We start from the raw sequence: 19386 nt of genomic DNA, 5'->3' as shown, positions 1-19386 counted from the left end.
AAAGACTGATGTTGAAGCTGAAACCCCAGTACTTTGGCCACCTGATGCAAAGAACTGACTCATTTGAAAAGACCCTGATGCTGGGAAAGATTGAAGGCGGGAGAAGGGGACGACAGAGGATGAGATGGTTGGATGGCATCCCGACTTGATGGACATGAGTTTGAGCAAGCTCCAGGATTTGGTGATGGACAGGGAGGCCTGGCGTGCTGCAGTTCATGGGGTCGCAAGGAGTCGGACAGGACTGAGCGACTGAACTGATGCATGTGTTTGTGTGTACGCCACATCTTCTTGATTCATTCATCTGTTGGTGAACACTTAGGTTTATTCCATATCTTGGCAGTTGTAAATCATGCTGTGAACATTGCAGTGCATGTAGCTTTTCATATTAGTGTTTTTAGGTTTTTTGGATATATATGCTGGGTTTTTCCTGGGTCATATGGTTCTATTTTAGTTTTTTGAGGAACCTCCCTAGTGTTACCAAAGTGGCTACACTACTTTACATTCCCACCAACAATGTATGAGGGTTCCCCTTTCTCCACATTTTTGCCAATATTTGTTATTTGTGTTCTTTCTGATGCTAAGCACAATGAATTATTCCTTGTATCTATAACATAGAATCTGCAACATGATAGCTGGCTATAAGTAACATGGGGTTAAGTCATAGTTCCTGAGAATCATGCCATAGTCCAGCTGTAGCACTATGAGTCATTAGTGTAGAAGACCCACATCAGTGTGTGTATTTATATCTGTTTTATATCGATGGACCCGTTGAAATTGTTACAGTCTGAAAAAGAATGTAAATTGACATACTGTCTGCAACTTGCACGTGGTAGTTCCCTCACCCATCTCTTCACCTTCATTTGGCATCTCCTCCTTGCTGTCCGTTTACCAGTCATACTGATTGTTTAAGGCCTTGAGATGAGTAAGCTCTGTTCTGGACCCAGTAGATGCTGTTTCTTGTCTGGACTGGTTTCTGTTTCATATGACTGATCCTTTCTGGTCGCTGTAGGTGTCACCACATTAGGCATGCCTTTTTACACTCCTTGGATTAGGCAAGTCCCCCTCTTTCTGTACTTCTTTTCCTTCATAGAACTATCAATTTAAATTTAAATACTTTAGAGCTAGGAGATTTGCGGTTTTTTTTGTTCAACACTGTAACCCCTAGTAAGTAGAAGTGGCTCAATAAGCATTTATTGACTTGATGAGTACATGCATGATATTTGTATCTCCTGTTTCCTGTGATTAACATATTTATCTTATTTTTTTCCACTCAAGTAAAATGCTAATTTTTTTTCTTCTCAAGAGTTTGGCTGAATTGGAAGCATTGTGTACTCATCTCTACGTAGGGACTGATCTTACACAAAGAATAGAGGCTGAGAAAGCACTCCTGGAACTTATTGACAGCCCAGAATGTCTCAGCAAGTGTCAACTTTTATTAGAACAAGGAACAGTAAGTATTTGATAATAGTAATTAACAATGAAAGATCAGTAGGTATATGTCAGTGTTAATCATTGCATGTAGGTTAGCAGTGTAGGTTAACTGATAGGTATTACCACATGTCTTTTTACTATGGTTTATTTGACTGTCAAAGAATTGGAATGCCTAGAAAGAAAATTTAGGAAAGATCCCAGGTGGTAGAAATAGCATGATTCGAAATACTTTCTTGATTCCTCTTGGTCCCCTTTTAAGTCTTCTATCAGTGGTAAAAGTTATATTTTAAAAAGGTGAAATTAAAAAAAGTCTAGGTGGAAGAAGCAGATTGTAATTAACTCTGAAATATGAAGGAATGATTCAGAGGAATGCTGATTCCTTCTTGCCTTCCTGTCTTGTAGAGTTTCATAGCCATTCATTCAGCATCATTTAGCAAATATTTAATTGTAAAAGCAGGCACTGTACTACCTACTTGCTTTATTTACATGCATTAAAGTAACTCATAGTTTATCTGAGAAGGCATAGATGTTTAAATAAAGAGCTGTGGAATGATATGGTAAGCACTATAGTAAGAGGTTGTAGAGCAGAGGTTGAAAAAAGCAGACTTTTTCTGTAAAGGGCCAGATTGTAAATATTTTAGTCTTTGTGGGCCAAGATGAAAAATCAAGGATGTTTTGTAAATACAAAGGCAAATTTTGTAAATATGCCTATCAGAAGAGAGAAAAAAATTTCCATGAAGTTTTATTGATGAAATTTAAAATAATTATAATTGAGCACAGTTTTTTGTAGTGTAAGTCTACTGATGAAAAGAATTGAATTATTCTTTTAGGGATAACATTTTGCTTAATTGAGGTTCAGAGTTGGTATTTCCTGTCATTAGCATTGATTGCAGATGTCCATATGTTAATACTTATTTGTAAAGAGATTTTACAAATTTCATCGTTAAAAATGTCTTTTCACACAGATAGGTACTACCAAGTATTGATATCAGTTTATGAGCATATGATTTTAATTAAGCATATTCATCACTTAGATGGCATGTATAAAATTGTATTAAAATTTCTCTTGATATTTGCCTTTTAGGATGTGATTATATTCTAGATTAATCACTTCCAATTGAAGGTTAGGTGAAGCTGCCTGAATTGCTCAGTTAAATGGATTTTGAAGTTTCCTTTGCACTTACATCAAGGCCTGAAAAATGTGCTGTTTCAAACAGTTTGAACTCAGAAAATATACTCAGGAATAGAGATTTGACTACTTGTTTTAACATTTGACAGTGTGGAAAGTGTATAAAACAGCTTAATATTGTTTGTGATTTAATCAGGGTTAGGACTTTATCACATTTTAAGTTTCATATTAGTACTAAGCACTATTTGCCTTTTACACAATTTTGTAATGTTAGGTTGAATTCATTAAGAGACTTTTATCAAGTTTGCAGCAAAAACTAATTTCAAAAGCCATTTAATGTTTAACAATAGTAGATTAAGATGGTTCTTCTCATTCAGAAAAATTCCAGTCTTAGTCCTGAGCCAAAAAAAAAAAAAATTGCAGTAAGACTTTACCACTGCCAGGCTACTGAACTACTATATGGTAGGGTGAGTCAGAATTTTAAGCTTCTGTTTCTGATAGAAATTGTCAGAACTGAAGATGAATTCATGAAAGTGAATTAAAATCCACTGTTAATACCATTGATTCATTAATACATGATAGATTCAAATATTTACTATGAAGTGTCTACTGATGAATAATAAGATGAATAACCAGACTCTAGACTCTTACGTTTTTACAAGCTTTGTAAATTTGTCCAACTAAGCCTTTTCTGTACCATATATTTTTACCACTGCTTGTGATACATTTTAGCAACTACTTTAGGTTGTACAAATTAGTATTTTCTCAGCGTCTTTGAAAATATTCTGCCCAATAGTTTCATGCAGAGTCTTCATGAAGATTAATTCTTTAGTCGCTTCAAACTTAGCATTGGGTTCTGGAATAAGCAGATCATATTGATAACAGTATAAGCTGTACATGTTGATAACATCTGTTAACTCATAAAGAACTAAGGAGAGCCTCCACATCTTTCTCCTGGTTTGAAATTGAATTTTGATGTTGCTCTGTTGTTTTCAACTGTCTGGGCCTTATTCTCATTGAAAGGCAAGTAGTCTGAAATTCATTTTTTCTGCATGTGTAACTTTGGCTACTGAAAATAATGGTGATTTAATTAGCTCTCTGTCGGTAAGTGGCTTTTCTTACTTGGCTAACAAGTAAGCCATTTCAAAACCTAACTTTGGTTGTAGTCTTTATTTTTTTGTGGAAAAATTTCAGTGTTATATATATTCTGTTTAAAATTTTCTCCTTTTCTGACTTTATTCCCTGTGAGTTAGGAATATTGCCAGGAGTACCTAGTCTGATATTATAAGCATATATTGTATTCTTTTAGGACAGCTATAGTGCCATTGCATAAAAAGCACATTGCTTTGCTATCTAATTCAATAACAAAATAATCCACATTTCGCTGTGCCTTAAAAGTTAAGACATTTGAAGTCTACTCCTATCTTTTCTTGTTTTGACATGACAGATATGTGCTGGTAATAATAAAAGGTACATGTCATGTCATGGTGATACTCATGGTACTTTATATGCTGTGAGAGTTAGTAAGTACATCATAGAAGTTTATAGTGCATTGAGCAGCAGTAGGAGGCAACGAATGCCATATACTGTTTTAGCTATTTGACTCTGCTGTCGTAGTCTGAAAGCAGACATAGACAATATGTAAATGAGTGAGTGTGGCTATGTTCTATTGAATTTTGTTTATGGACATTGAAATTTAGATTTCATTTAATTTTCACATGTCACGAAATAGTATTAATATTATTATTTTTTGCCAACTGTTTAAAATAGTAAAAACCATTCATAGCTCATGGGCCTTGCAAAAACAGACAGGATTTGATCCACAGGCCTTAGTTTGCTGACCTCTGGTCTAGAGAATGAAAAGGAAAGGACCGTCTTTACAAGAGATTGCTGGGGATATAGTGAATAACTGAACAGGATTTTGAAGGCTTGAGCACGCTATTAAGACAATTAGTGGACAGAGTCAATACAGCCAATATGGATCTGAAGGAGAGGAGAGGTCAGGGTAGGAAAGACATTGAAAGGAACTGTAAGAGGGCTGTTGTGGACAGAGGATGGTGAAGAGAAGAACCAGATGAATTTGAAGAGATAATCAGAGGCCAGATCATGCAGTACTGTGTCAGACATGATAAGTGTATTTTGTTTGAACTTGCTCATTATCATTTTTTTTTTTTCCCTCTGAACTGCTTGCTGTTTGCAAAGGCTTCCTCAGCTACCCTTATGAGGGATTTTTTGCTCATGTGTGCATGTTTGTCTGTGTATATTTTATCCCTTGTAGATCTGCCAATTTGGAAAACCAGAAAAATAACCAATATTGCTTAGGAAAAGTTCCTGTCATAGTATATGGTAATAATAATTAAAATATATTTCTTTACAGACATCCTACGCTCAACTCCTTGCAGCAACTTGTCTTTCAAAACTTGTTAGCCGAGTCAGCCCTTTGCCAGTTGAACAGAGAATAGATATCAGTAAGTGGTTTATTATGCTTTTTTAAATCAAATTGCACTTTAAAAATAACTATTCTTTTAAATATACTCAACTGTTAACAGACTTGCAAGTTATTCTGTCATTTTCAAAGATGAGTAGTCAAGTCTCCTTTACACATGTGGTGATGAATGATGATATGTAATATAAAAATCTGTCATCAAAAAAGCATCTGTTTAGTTTGATAATAAATAGTAAGAAGTAGCATTTTATTGTCTATACGAGGGGTCCCAAATCCCTGGACCACAGATCCACACTGATTCTCCACCTGTTAGGAACCCAGTCACACATTAGGACGTGAATGGCAGACAAGCAAGCAAAGCTTCATCTGCTGCTCCCCACTTGAATTACTGCCTGAATGATCCCTCTCACCACCAACACACCATGGAAAAATTGTCTTCCATGAGACTTGTCCCTGGTGACAAAAGGTGGGGACCAATCGTCTGTACCATATACTAAGATTTGCACTATCTCATTTTATTTACCAAACTTCTGAGATGGGCGCTATTGTTATCCTCATTTTTTAAATGAGGAAATTACATTTGATAGGCTCTATAATGTACCCAGTATCACACAGCTAGAAGAAATAGAGCTGCTTCAAACTTACATAGTTTGTGTGGAGTCCATGCTCTTAGTGATTGTCTTAACTTCATATACAACTAGATGATGCGAAAAGTCTTCTCTCTATTCTTAGAATGCTATATCAAAATCATGTGGGATGCATATAAAATTGAAAGTAGTTTCCTTCTTACTAGGAAAATAATGTGTTTAGGGATGAACAGTGCTTGAAACTTAATGTAGTTGAAAAATTGATTCTGTTATATACCAATATGTTTTTCAAAGGTAAGATATTAGTAAGATTTTAAGTGTCTGTTTGTTTTTCGTATGGACAAAGCTCTAATAGTTGAAGTATGGGATTTTTTTTTGGTTATCTTTTTCATATTGGAAGTAGACTGTTGACTCATTGTACTCTCTAGCTTCAAGGTTCACGTGGTTCATGTTTGTGTAACAGAAAAATTAAAGTATAGAATTATGTATGATGGTTCTTTTAAGCTCAGTTTTTGAATGATCAAATCCCACAATGATTCATCATTTGTCTTATATGTTTGATATTTCTCTTTAAGTACCTAAGAACAGAGGGGAACTTCTTCAACTTGTTAAAGAACATCTACCAAAAAACCTATGGGCTGAAGAATATCTAGAGGAGCATTTATGCATTCTCTCATGGACTTGTGTGCTTAAGAAAGCAAAAGAGAAATCTACAGTTTAAAAAATAAGTCAAATGTTATAAACCTATCATAATGTGATTTTGTTTAACTTTATACACATACACAAACATATTCTAGGTAGACTCTTTTTTTTTGAAGCACTTTTAGCTTCATAGAAAAACTGAGCAAAAAGTACAAAGAATTCCTGAATACCCCTCTGGTCCTGTACATTTATAGCCTCCCTCAGTATTAGCATCCACCACTATTAGCATCCTGCACCAGAGTGGGTACCTTTGTTACAGCTGATTAACCTACACTGATACATCATTATCACCCAAACTCCGTAGTTTAATTAGAGTTCACTGTTGGTGTTGTTGGTGTTGTATAGTCCGTGGGGTTGGATAAATGTATAAATGACACATATCCTCCATTACTGTATTATATACAGTATTTTACTACCCTAAACGCCTGTGTTCCAACTATTCATCTCTCCCTTCCCTCTAACTCCTAGCAGCCACTGATCTTTTTATTCTTTCTGTAGTTTTGCCTTTTTCAGAATGTCATATAGTTGAAATTATGTGTGTAACCTTTTCAGATTGGCTTCTTTTACTTAGTAATATGCATTTAAGGTTCTTCATGTTTTCTCATGGCTTAGTAGATTTCTTCCAAGTTTTGGCAATTATGAATAAAGCTGCTGTAAAGCAGGTTTTTGTGTGTATATAAGTTCTCACCTCATTTGGGTAAATACTAAGGAGAGTGCTGGATTGTATATATGATAAGAGTATGTTTAGATTTATAAGAAATCACCAAACTGCCTTCCAAAGGGGCTCTACCAGTTTTACATTCTTATTAGCAGTGAGAATTCCGTTCTCCCACATACTTGCCAACATTTGGTGTTTTCAGTGTTGTGGATTTTGACCATTCTGATGGGCTCGATAAAGGATAGAAATGGTATGGACCTAACAGAGGCAGAAGATGTTAAGAAGAGGTGGCAAGAATTCACAGAAGAACTGTACAAAACAGATCTTCACAACCCAGATAATCACGATGGTGTGATCACTCACCTAGAGCCAGACATCCTGGAATGTGAAGTCAAGTGGGCCTTGGAAAGCATCACTACAAACAAAGCTAGTGGAGGTGATGGAATTCCAGTTGAGCTATTTCAAATCCTAAAAGATGATGCTGTGAAAGTGCTGCACTCAATATGCCAGCAAATCTGGAAAACTCAGCAGTGGCCACAGGACTGGAAAAGGTCAGTTTTCATTCCAACCCCAAAGAAAAGCAATGCCAAAGAATGCTCAAACTACCACACAATTGCACTCATCTCACACGCTAATAAAGTAATGCTCAAAATTATCCAAGCTAGGTTTAGCAATATGTGAACTGTGAACTTCCAGATGTTCAAGCTGGTTTTAAAAAAGGCAGAGGAACCAGAGATCAAATTGCCAGCATCCGCTGGATCATCGAAAAAGCAAGAGTTCCAGAAAAACATCTATTTCTGCTTTATAGACTATGCCAAAGCCTTTGACTGTGTGGATCACAATAAACTGTGATGGGAATACCAGAACATCTGACCTCCCTCTTGAGAAACCTGTATGCAGGTCAGGAAGCAACAGTTAGAACTGGACATGGAACAACAGACTGGTTCCAAATAGGAAAAGGAGTACGTCAAGGCTGTATATTGTCACCCTGCTTGTTTAACTTATATGCAGAGTACATCATGAGAAACGCTGGGCTGGAAGAAACACAGGCTGGAATCAAGATTGCCAGGAGAAATATCAATAACCTCAGATATGCAGATGACACTACCCTTATGGTAGAAAGTGAAGAAGAACTAAAGAGCCTCTTGATGAAAGTGAAAGACGAGAGTGAAAAAGTTGGCTTAAAGCTTAACATTCAGAAAACTAAGATCATGGCATCGGGTCCCATCACTTCATGGAAAATAGATGGGGAGACAGTGGAAACAGTGTCAGACTTTATTTTTTTGGGCTCCAGAATCACTGCTGATGGTGATTGCAGCCATGGAATTAAAAGACGCTTACTCCTTGGAAGGAAGGTTATGGCCAACCTAGATAGCATATTTAAAAGCAGAGACATTACTTTGCCAACAAAAGTCCATCTAGTCAAGGCTATGGTTTTTCCAGTGGTCATGTATGGATGTGAGAGTTGGACAGTGAAGAAAGCTGAGCGCCGCAAAATTGATGCTTTTGAACTGTGGTGTTGGAGAAGACTCTTGAGAGTCCCTTGGACTGCAAGGAGATCCAACCACTCCATCCTAAAGGAGATCAGTCCTGGGTGTTCATTGGAAGGACTGATTTTGAAGCTGAAACTCCAATACTTTGGCCACCTCATGTGAAGAGTTGACTGATTGGAAAAGACCCTAATGCTGGGAAGGATTGGGGGCAGGAGGAGAAGGAGACGACAGAGGATGAGATGGCTGGATGGCATCACTGACTCGATGGACATGAGTTTGGGTAAACTCCAGGAGTTGGTGATGGACAGGGAGGCCTGGCGTGCTGCGATTCATGGGGTCGCAAAGAGTCAGACACGACTGAGTGACTGAACTGACTGAATGACATGTCATGTTGAATGTCTTTTCATATGCTTATTTGTCATCTGTATATTTTCTTTAATGAGGTGTCTAAGTCTTTTGCCTATTTTTAATGCAGGTTGCTTTCTTATTGTTGAGTTTTAAGAGTTCCTTGTATATTTTTGTAAATAGTCCTTTATCAGGTCTTTTGCAAAGATTTTCCCCAGTTTGTGGGTTGTCTTCTCATTCCTTTGGTCAGAAGCTTTTAATTTTAATGAAGTCCACATTATCGATTATTTTTTTAATGTTATTTGTAAAACGTCATCACTAAACCTAAGGTCACCTGTATTTTATTCCTTTTATCTTTTAGGAGTTTTTATATTTTTGCATTTTACGTTTAGAGTTGTGATCCATTTTTAATTAATTTTTGTGAAAAGTGAATGTTTTGTGTTTAGATTTTTTTTTTTTTTTTGCATGTGGAGGTCCATTTCTGCCACCATTTGTGAAAAGACTATCTTTACTCCATTTTATCACCTTTGCTCCTTTGTCAAAGATCAGTTGAATGTATTTATGTGGATCTATTTCTGGGTTCTCTCTTCTGCTCCATTGATCTATTTGTTCTCTCACAAGTACCACACAGTCTTGATTACTGTAGCTTTATAAAAATAAGTCTTAAAGTTAGGTAGTGTCAGACCTCCAACTTTGTTTTTCTCCTTTAGTATTGTGTTGGCTCTTCTGGGTCTTTTGCCTCTATGTATAAATGTTAGAATCAATTTGTCAATATCCAAATTGCTTGGATTTTTATTGGAATTGCAGTTGAATCTATAGATCAGTTTGGGAAGAATTGACATCTTGACAGCGTTGAGTCTTCCTATTCATGAACATGGGATATCGCTTCATTTATTTAGTTCTTTGATTTTATTCATCAGCTGTGGGTTTTTCTATAGATGTTCTTTATGAAGTTGAGAAAGTTCCCCCTCTGTTCCCCCTGTTTGCTGAAAGTTTTTTTTTTTTTAATCATGAATGGCTGTTGGATTTTTTAAAAATCTTTTATTATATCTATTATGATCATGTGATTTTTCTTCTTTAGCCCACTGATGTGATGGATTACATTAATTGATTTTCAAATGTTGAACAGTGCTTGCGTACGTAGGATACATACCACTTGGTTGTTATAAAACTCTTTTTATACATTGTTGAATTGCTTTGCCAGTAATTTGTTGAGGATTTTTGTTTCTATATTGATAAGAGATATTTTGCTCAACTATAAGTTTTCTTGTCTTGTTTTTATCTGCTTTTGGTATTAAGGTAACATTGGCCTTATAGAATGAGTTAGGAGGAATTCCCTCTGCTTCTTTTTTTCCTGAAAGAGATTATAGAGAATTAGTAGAATTTCTTTCTTAAATATTTGGTAGAATTCATCAGTGAACCCATCCGGGCCTGGTGTTTTCTGATTTGGGAGGTTATTAATTATTGACTCAATTTAATAGATATGGGCCTATTCAGATTGTTTCTTTCAGTTATATTTTTTAAGTGGATACTTAAAAAAGTGTACTCATTAAAAATGAGTGTACTCTCATACACAAAAATAAACTCAAAATGGATTAAAGATCTAAATGTAAGACCAGAAACTATAAAACTCCTAGAGGAAAACATAGGCAAAACACTCTCCGACATAAATCACAGCAGGATCCTCCATGACCCACCTCCCAGAATATTGGAAGTAAAAGCAAAAATAAACAAATGGGACTTAATTAAAATTAAAAGCTTTTGCACGACTAAGAAAACTATAAGCAAGGTGAAAAGACAGCCTTCAGAATGGGAGAAAATAATAGCAAACGAAGCAACAGACAAACAATTAATCTCAAAAATATACAAGCAACTCCTGCAGCTGAATTCCTGAAAAATAAACGACCCAATCAAAAAATGGGCCAATGAACTAAACAGGCGTTTCTCCAAAGAAGACATACAGATGGCTAACAAACACATGAAAAGATGCTCAACATCACTCATTATTAGAGAAATGCAAATCAAAACCACAATGAGGTACCATTTCACACCAGTCAGAATGGCTGCCATCCAAAAGTCTATAAGCAATAAATGCTGGAGAGGGTGTGGAGAAAAGGGAACCCTCTTACACCGTTGGTGGGAATGCAAACTAGTACAGCCACTATGGAGAACAGTGTGGAGATTCCTTAAAAAACTGGGAATAGAACTGCCATATGACCCAGCAATCCCACTGCTGGGCATACACACCGAGGAAACCAGAATTGAAAGAGACGCGTGTACCCCAATGTTCATCGCAGCACTGTTTACAATAGCCAGGACATGGAAGCAACCTAGATGTCCATCAGCAGACGAATGGATAAGGAAGCTGTGGTATATATACACAATGGAATATTACTCAGCCATTAAAAAAAATACATTTGAATCGGTTCTATTGAGATGGATGAAACTGGAGCCCATAATACGGAGTGAAGTAAGCCAGAAAGAAAAACACCAATACAGTATACTAATGCATATATATGGAATTTGAAAGATGGTAACGATAACCCTATATGCGAGACAGAATAAGAGACACAGATGCATAGAACAGTCTTATGGACTCTGAGGGAGAAGGTGAGGGTGGGACGTTCTGAGAGAATAGCATTGAAACATGTATATTATCATATGTGAAACAGAACACCATTCCATGTTCGATGCATGAGACAAATGCTCAGGGCTGGGGCAATGGGATGACCCAGAGGGATGGGATGGGGAGGGAGGTGGGAGGGGGGTCCAGGAAGGGGAACACATGTAAACCCATGGTTGATTCATGTCAATGTATGGCAAAAACTGCTACAATATTGTAAAGTAATTAGCCCCCAACTAAAATAAATAAATTTATTAAAAAATAAATAAATAAAAGGGTAAAAAAAAAAAAAAGAGTGTACTCAAAAGAAATTTGGAAAAAAGAGGAAAGTAGAAACCTATAACACAGTTCCAAGCAACAAATGATGTGTTTCCTTTATGAGTTTCTTGGCTTTGACCTAACTACTCTTGCTTCCTCAAGTAGATTAGAATGTTATGACCTGTCTGACATGTGTAATAGAATAATTGGTATGTCAGTTAAAATGGAAAATGTGAAGGTTGCCTGAAAGTCACATTGCCTTTCTTATATCAACTCCAAAATTTTCAGTCTTTCATGATACGGTGCCAGACTGCATAGTTCATTGTTCCCCAGCATTAACTCTATTGCCTGTTCTCTGTGTTCAGGACACTATTTTCTGCCTTTATTAGTATGATTTACAATGGCTTCCTATTGCTCATCAATTAAAATACTGTTTCTTCTCAGCTTGGCCACAAAGTCCTTTCGTGAGCTTGAAACTGGTGGATCATCCTCAGAGTCTTGTATCTTCATTGGTATTAGCCTGTTATTTGTACCAGAGGTATTTCTTCCGTACCATGTTATTTCTGCCTTGGTGCTTTTTCTTACGTTTTCTCTAGCCTGGAATGTTATCCTTTTAATCTTCTATTGAAATAAAAGTGTGCAAGTATTAGTCCCTCAGTCATGTCTGACTCTTTGTGATCGCTTCTTCAGGGGATCTTCCTGACCCAGGGATTGAACCCAAGTTTCCTGCATTATAGCAGATTCTTTACCATCTAAACCACCAGGGAAGCCTCCCCCAAAAGTGTTAGTTGGTCAGTTGTGTCTGACTCTTTGTGACCCCGTAGACCTCTGTCAATGGATTTCTCCAGGCAGTAATCCTGGAGTGGGTAACTATTCCCTTCTCCAGAGGATCTTTCCAACCTGGAGATAGAACCTGGGTCTCCTGCCTGGCAGGCATGTTCTTTACCATCTGAGCCACCAGGTCAATCCTTAAATAAAAATGTAGCTTTAAGTTTATTTACGTATATAAATCAATCAATTCTCCTTCCCTTTCTCCCTCCTTTATTCAATCCCTCCCTCCCTCTTTTCTTCCTTGCTAACTTCCCTTCAAACAGCTTTATTGAAGTATAATTTATATATCATAAAGTTCACTTGTTTTAAGTGTACAACTTTTTATTTTTGGTAAATTTACAGATTTGTGTAAACATTTCCATCATACCCCCAAAATGCCCATGCTCATTGACAGTTAATCCTGCTCCCATACCCCCAGCCTCTAAGATGTTTTCTGCCTGTATAACGTTCACCTTTTGTGGATTTTTCATGTAAATAAAATCTTACCATGTGTAGTTTTTTTACATCTGACTTCTTTCACTTAGCAAAATGTTTTTGAGGTTCATCCATGTTGTAGCATGTGTTGATATTTCATTTTTAATTATAAAATAATATTCCTTGTATAGATATGTGATGTCTTGTTATAGTCTTGCCACTTGATGGACATTTGGGTAGTTTTTGCTTTTTTGACCACAATGAGTAATGCTACCATGAACATTGACACACGTTTTTGTGTGGACATATGTTTTCATTTCTCTTGAGTAGATACCTGGTTGTGGAATTGCTGGGTCATAGGTAAGTTTATTCTTAACTTTTAAAGAAACTGCACTACTGTGTTCCAAAGTGCCTGTACCATTTTGTGTTTTTACCAGCAGTGTGTGAAGATTGCGGTTTTCCCACATCACCTCCTAACTCTGATCTTGATCTTCTCTTGATAGTTTTTTTCTGTATGTTTTCTCTCTCAAATATTTCTTAAGCTAGCTCTTGAGCTCAGATTTTTGTGTTCACAGCATCTGGAATTGCTTCTCTTAAAGCATTTGGATTTAATATTAAGGTATTTATATTCTCTTCACCTTGTTATTATCATATGGGCATTTGACGTGCAAAGAGCCTCGAGTGCATAGCTTTCCAACTTTCTATTAACTTTTGTCTGGGAATTTTTCCAGCCGTTTATTTCATTCTCCCATGTGTATTTCTGAACATTTCATTTTCTTCCTTGTATGACTTTTCCTTATTATCTTTGGCTGCTGCTGATGAGATTGCTGTTGTTTTGCTTGATTGTTATCATTGGCACTTGCTTATTAAACTGGAATACTATTATAAATCATGTATTGGGTTGGCCAGAAAGTTCATTCAGTTAGTTATTCAGTATAGTTGTTGGTGATAATGAAAAATGTATCTTTTATTTTTACTTAAAACCAAACAAACTTTTGGCCGACCCAATAATAAGCATAACATGAGAATATGTAAAACACTCAGCTAACATAACAGAAATAGAGTCTATTAAATTTTTTTTGCCTTAGATAGTAAACATATTAGCTGGTGTCTTTTCTCAAGGTGTTTGGGAGTGGTGCTTGTTGATATCTACCTTAAATGTGAAACTTGGTTTGTCTCCCATTTGGTTGTTTTATTATGTTTGAAATTACCTTGCTAGTGGTTACTGCTACTAACATGGATTCCTCATGTCCCTTCCAGGTTAAAATTTTTCAGGATATTAAAAATAAAAATGATAGAAATAAATAAATCGATTTTCTTTTATATTCAGGTGGCAGTATCGTTTTCTTAAGTTTCATCTTGGAAATAAAAAATTATATGTAATGAAGTTTAAAAGAACCATATTATTTTAATCCATAGGAGAAACCTCTTAATGCTAGGAAAATCTGTCTTTTAATCTAATTTGTGTAAGTGTGTAATTTTAATGTTAATGAAAATTAAGGTTGAAATGTGCCAGTCGTGAGAACTTTTCTTTTTTTATGTCACGATTCTCATCATAATTGTTAAGAACAGCTGTTGAAAGTGTTCTCGAATCTTGGAGTTGTTTCCATTAAAGCTATTTTTAGTTAAATAGTGAAGTATTTACTTTTTCTTCACTCTTTTCCCAAATTGTATGCTGGCCTTTGAGGCCAAAGAAGAAATGGAATCTTTTCCTTTTATAACATTTTTTTCTTCTATTTTTCTATTAGACTTTATCGCCTATTTTTGCCTCAGTTACTCCTCCATCATAGCTGGAATTTGCTACCCACTGTTAATTATTTTGATGTATAAACTTTATTCTAGGCTTTATTATTCTGTTCATACATTCTTTAACTTATATACTTATTTTAGTGCATTATTTTATTTGTACTTTTTCTGCCATTTAACTAGCCAGATAGTGTGTAGTCCGTTTTGCTATAACATGACATATGTATTCCTAAAAGCGACTGCTGTGCAGTGTTATATAGTAAAAACCACTGAGCTTATTAGAGAAATGGTGTTATGGAAATAAAATTGAAACATTTTGTCAGTGACACATAAAAAAGATAGAAGTCAAAAGGCTTGGTAGAATTTACACATGTTAAATGACTAAGAAATACTGAATAATAGAATAAAGATGGGGTTTTATCTTGAAGAAGACTGAAGTTTGTGGAAGTGGGCTTCCATTGGGTTGCAGTTTGTGAATTATTACAAAGTGGTGGAAGGATCTGAAATAGGATGGAAAATAGGATGGAAAATTATAAAACCAAGAGGGATGAGTGAGTCTGGTAACACATGAGATGAACTGAGATAGCTAGTAGATACATGCATTTTGAGTATGGCTTGGTTTATTTGACTTGGTTGCAGTCTTCTGTATTCACCTAGTGTTTTTTTTTTTTCTAAATGAAATTATGCAAAAACAAAAGTGACATCTGCATTATACTCATACTGTCCCCTAATATATCAGTTGAATTGGAACAAATTTGCTTTATACAGGTAAGCCTTACAGGAAAACTGACTATGTGAGTAAGTACATATCTTGGAGAAAGGGATTAACTTCTTGTCAAAGAACGGGTCATCACTGCCTGTTTTTAGATGATTCATAATATGTTACTGAAAAATCCAAATGATGATAGAATTTTTTTTTTTTACAGGAAACTACATTCTTAATTATGTGGCATCACAACCCAAGCTGGCTCCCTTTGTTATCCAAGCTTTAATTCAAGTCATTGCTAAAATCACTAAATCAGGGTGGTTTGAAGTTCAGAAAGACCGATTTGTCTTCAGAGAAATTATTGCTGACGTGAAGACATTTCTTCAGGTAAGAAGGCGTTATTACATTATAAGAACATCAGTAATTTTTGTTTGGAAAACTGCTTTTCTTAAAGCTGTATAGTTTGTTTTGTGGCTACTAGAATGATATTAATTATGATTTATTATTTATCCTCTAGAGCCTGTATTTTTTATTGCCAGGAAAAGAGGATGATGTGATATTAACTTCCAAACCTGAAGAATGCAAATTATAATGTTTTGTAGTTTCAAAAATGCATGTTGTCACTTCTAACTGTGTGACTCTGTGTATTGCATATATATGCAAACATGTATTATTTTCATGTATTTATCTAATTTAATGCTCATTACATCTCTTTGAAGGGAATTACAATTTGTAAATGAGAAACTGAGGCTTAGAAAAGTTAGTTAATTTGTATAGGGTTGTGTAGTGACCTCGTAAAGCATGGTGATAGTACTTCAGCAGGTTTTCTAACTTAAGATACATATTTAAAAATTTTTTACCTTATACCGTGTGGAGTCATACTAGTTTCTCAAGAATGTTTTTAACCTAAATGATTAAAGTTACAACATACACGAGTTCAGGTATTTGGGCTGGAAAAGAAAAGAAAAGCTGTGCTGTGCTGTGCTTAGTTGCTCAGTCGTGTGTGATTCTTTATGACCCATGGACTGTAGCCCACTAGGCTCCTCTGTCTACGGGGATGCTCCAGGCAAGAAGACTGGAGTGGGTAGCCTATCCCTTCTGTAGGGGATCTTCCCGACTCAGGAATTGAACCAGGGTTTCCTGCATTGCAGGTGGATTCTTTACTAGCTGAGCTATCAGGGAAGCCCAAATAAAAATTAAGGGACACTAGTTTAAATTGTTCCCGTGATTCCACTTGCCATTCCACACAGTATGTTCTAGGGTTTGATATGGGGAACTTAAATCTGCTCTTTTGTGTACCTCTGTGCCTCTTAGGATGACCTTCATACCCTGCTCAGTATGATTCATATAAAATATAGTTCAGTTCAGTTCAGTCGCTCAGTTGTGTCCAATTCTGCGACCACATGGACTGCAGCATGCCAGGCCTCCCTGTCCATCATCAATCTCGGAGTTTACTCAAACTCATGTCCTTTGAGTCAGTGATGCCATCCAACCGTCTCTTCGTCTGTCGTCCCCTTCTCCTCCCACCTTCAATCTTTCTTAGCATCAAGGTCTTTTCCAATGAGTCAGTTCTTTGCATCAGGTGGCCAAAGTATTGGAGTTTCAGCTTCAACATCAGTCCTTCCAATGAATAATCAGGACTAATTTCCTTTAGGATGGAGTGATTGGATCTCCTTTCAGTCCAAGGAACTCTCAAGAGTCTTCTCCAACACCACAGTTCAAGAGCATCAGTTCTTCAGCACTCAGCTGTCTTTATAGTCCAACTCTCATATCCATACATGACTACTGGAAAAACCATAGCCCTGACTAGACAGACCTTTGTTGGCAAAGTAATGTTTCTGCTTTTTAATATGCTGTCTAGGTTGGTCATAATTTTTCTTCCAAGGAGCAAGAGTCTTTTAATTTCATGGCTGCAGTCACCATCTGCAGTGATTTTGGAGCCCAAGAAAATAAAGTCTCTCACTGTTTCCACTCTTTCCCCATCTGTTTGCCATGAAGTGATGGGACCCGATGCCATGATCTCAGTTTTCTGAATGTTGAGTTTTAAGCCAACTTTTCACTCTCTTTCACTTTCATCAAGAGGCTCTTTAGTTCTTCTTCACTTTCTGCCATAAGGGTGGTGTCATCTGCATATCTGAGGTTATTGATATTTCTCCCAGCAATCTTGATTCCAGCTTGTGTTTCTTCCAGCCCAGCATTTCCCATGATGTACTCTGCGTATAAGTTAAATAAGCAGGGTGACAATGTACTGCCTTGACGTACTGCTTTTCCCAATTTGAAACCAGTCTGTTATTCCATGCCCATTTCTAACTGTTGCTTCCTGACCTGCATACAGATTTCTTAAGAGGCAGGTCAGGGGGTCTGATACTCCCATCTCTGTAAGAATTTTCCACAGTTTGTTCTGATTTAAAGATAGAACGTACTTTTAAATGTGTGGGTTTCCTAGATGGCACTAGTGGTAAAGAACCCGCCAGCCACTTCAGGAAACATGAGACATGGATTTGATCCCTGGGTCAGTAAAATTGCCTGGAGAAGGGGATGGCGACCCACTCCAGTATTCTTGCCTGGAGAATCCCATGGACAGAGGAGCCTGGTGGGCTACAGTCCATAAGGTTGCAAAGAGCCAGACATGGCTGAGGTAACCTAGCACACACACACTTTTTCATGTAAATTTTATCCCTGATCACAAGAAAAGTACTTTAGCTGGTACTACTAATGAAATGGTCTGTTACAAATCTCAAGGAAAAACTGGCAGTTTGGATTAATTGAGAGATGTTCGGTGTTGGCTTATTGGCAATTAGAGGCAATTTGGACTTTGTGAGATATTATTGCTTATACAGTAACTGTCAAATTTAATCTCTATGTAAGATGTAATTCCATCATACATTGTAATGCTAGAAACCCCATAATATGAAACTCTAGACTATACTGCTTCTCTTTTATTCATGTTGTTGCTACTGCTACTGCTTAGTCGCTTCAGTCGTGTCCGACTCTGTGCGACCCCATAGACGGCAGCCCACTAGGCTCCCCTGTCCCTGGGATTCTTCAGGCAAGAACACTGGAGTGGGTTGCCATTTCCTTCTCCAATGCATGAAGAGAAAAGTGAAAGGGAAGTTGCTCAGTCGTGTCCGACTCCCAGCGACCCCATGGACTGCAGCCTACCAGGCTCCTCCATCCATGGGATTTTCCAGGCAAGAGTACTGGAGTGGTTCATGTTGTTGAAATCCTGGTTAGCAAATATATGATTATCTAAAACATCACTGGAGTAAGTGTATTTTTAGCCCTGAGGAGATCTGCTCTAGGACAGAGGAATAGTTTATTCAGTAACACATATGTTTCTCACTTTATAATTGTGCATATAATTTTGATTAATGCAGTAGCACCCCTCTCTTGTCATTTGCTAAGATTTACACAGTTCTTCAGCAGTCATTAGTGTAAACAAGAATAGACTTTACATTTCTTTTAAAATAAAAGCAAGGTTGAACTGAATGAAATTAAATCATTCTTGTTGGCTAGCATTTTTTAAGTCTCCTTTTCAGTGGCTGGTAAGTTGAGCTTATTGCACTGGGCTCTAGCGTGCTTTTATCAGTTTTGAAGGCCAGAAGAAACAGAAAATGTTTTATCTTCAAAGTTTATTACAGTATCACCAAAAAAACACTTGCTTTCTGGGTATTATGACCTAACTTAACCTGGAGTCATGAGAAAGACAATTGACTTAATGTTTTAGTACTCCAAAATGATACCCCATTGTTCCTTTGAGTAGTAACAGCTTCTTTGGATTTTGCACTAAAGATTATTTTAGGTTTGTGAAATTTTTAATGGCCTGAAATTTTGTCTGTCTTTTTTCTCTGTTATTGTAACCTTCTTGCTGCCTTACTTTTAACATTTATGTCCCTCCTTTCTACATATATATCCAGGAGATCCTACTGTCATCTAGGACAGCGCTATTCAGATTGCTGCTCCACAGCAAGATAAGGAGTTTACGTCAGAGTAAATGTCAGTAAATCAGCATAGTCC

At 36.6% G+C, this 19386-nt stretch overlaps 1 protein-coding gene across 17 annotated transcripts in view; it reads left to right on the top strand.

Moving 5' to 3' along the window:
• RANBP17 (RAN binding protein 17) overlaps positions 1-19386 on the top strand; it is a 355438-nt gene that overhangs the window by 14009 nt on the left and 322043 nt on the right. For 16 of the 17 annotated variants that reach the window (XM_081520766.1, XM_081520759.1, XM_081520765.1 and 13 more), the window contains exons 2-4: positions 1304-1450; positions 4938-5028; positions 15590-15756. In XM_081520766.1, coding sequence (XP_081376892.1) covers positions 1304-1450; positions 4938-5028; positions 15590-15756 — 405 coding nt within the window. Of the gene's footprint in view, positions 1-1275; positions 1451-4937; positions 5029-15589; positions 15757-19386 lie in introns of all 17 variants that reach the window. The other variant, XM_081520764.1, reaches the window with a different exon arrangement.

Source organism: Giraffa tippelskirchi, chromosome 8, assembly GCF_054371585.1.
Source record: "Giraffa tippelskirchi isolate mGirTip1 chromosome 8, T2T-mGirTip1v1.2.pri, whole genome shotgun sequence".
Lineage (NCBI taxonomy): Eukaryota > Metazoa > Chordata > Mammalia > Artiodactyla > Giraffidae > Giraffa > Giraffa tippelskirchi.
Note: the sequence above shows the minus strand (reverse complement) of the source record. Positions and strands in the feature narration are given on the sequence as shown.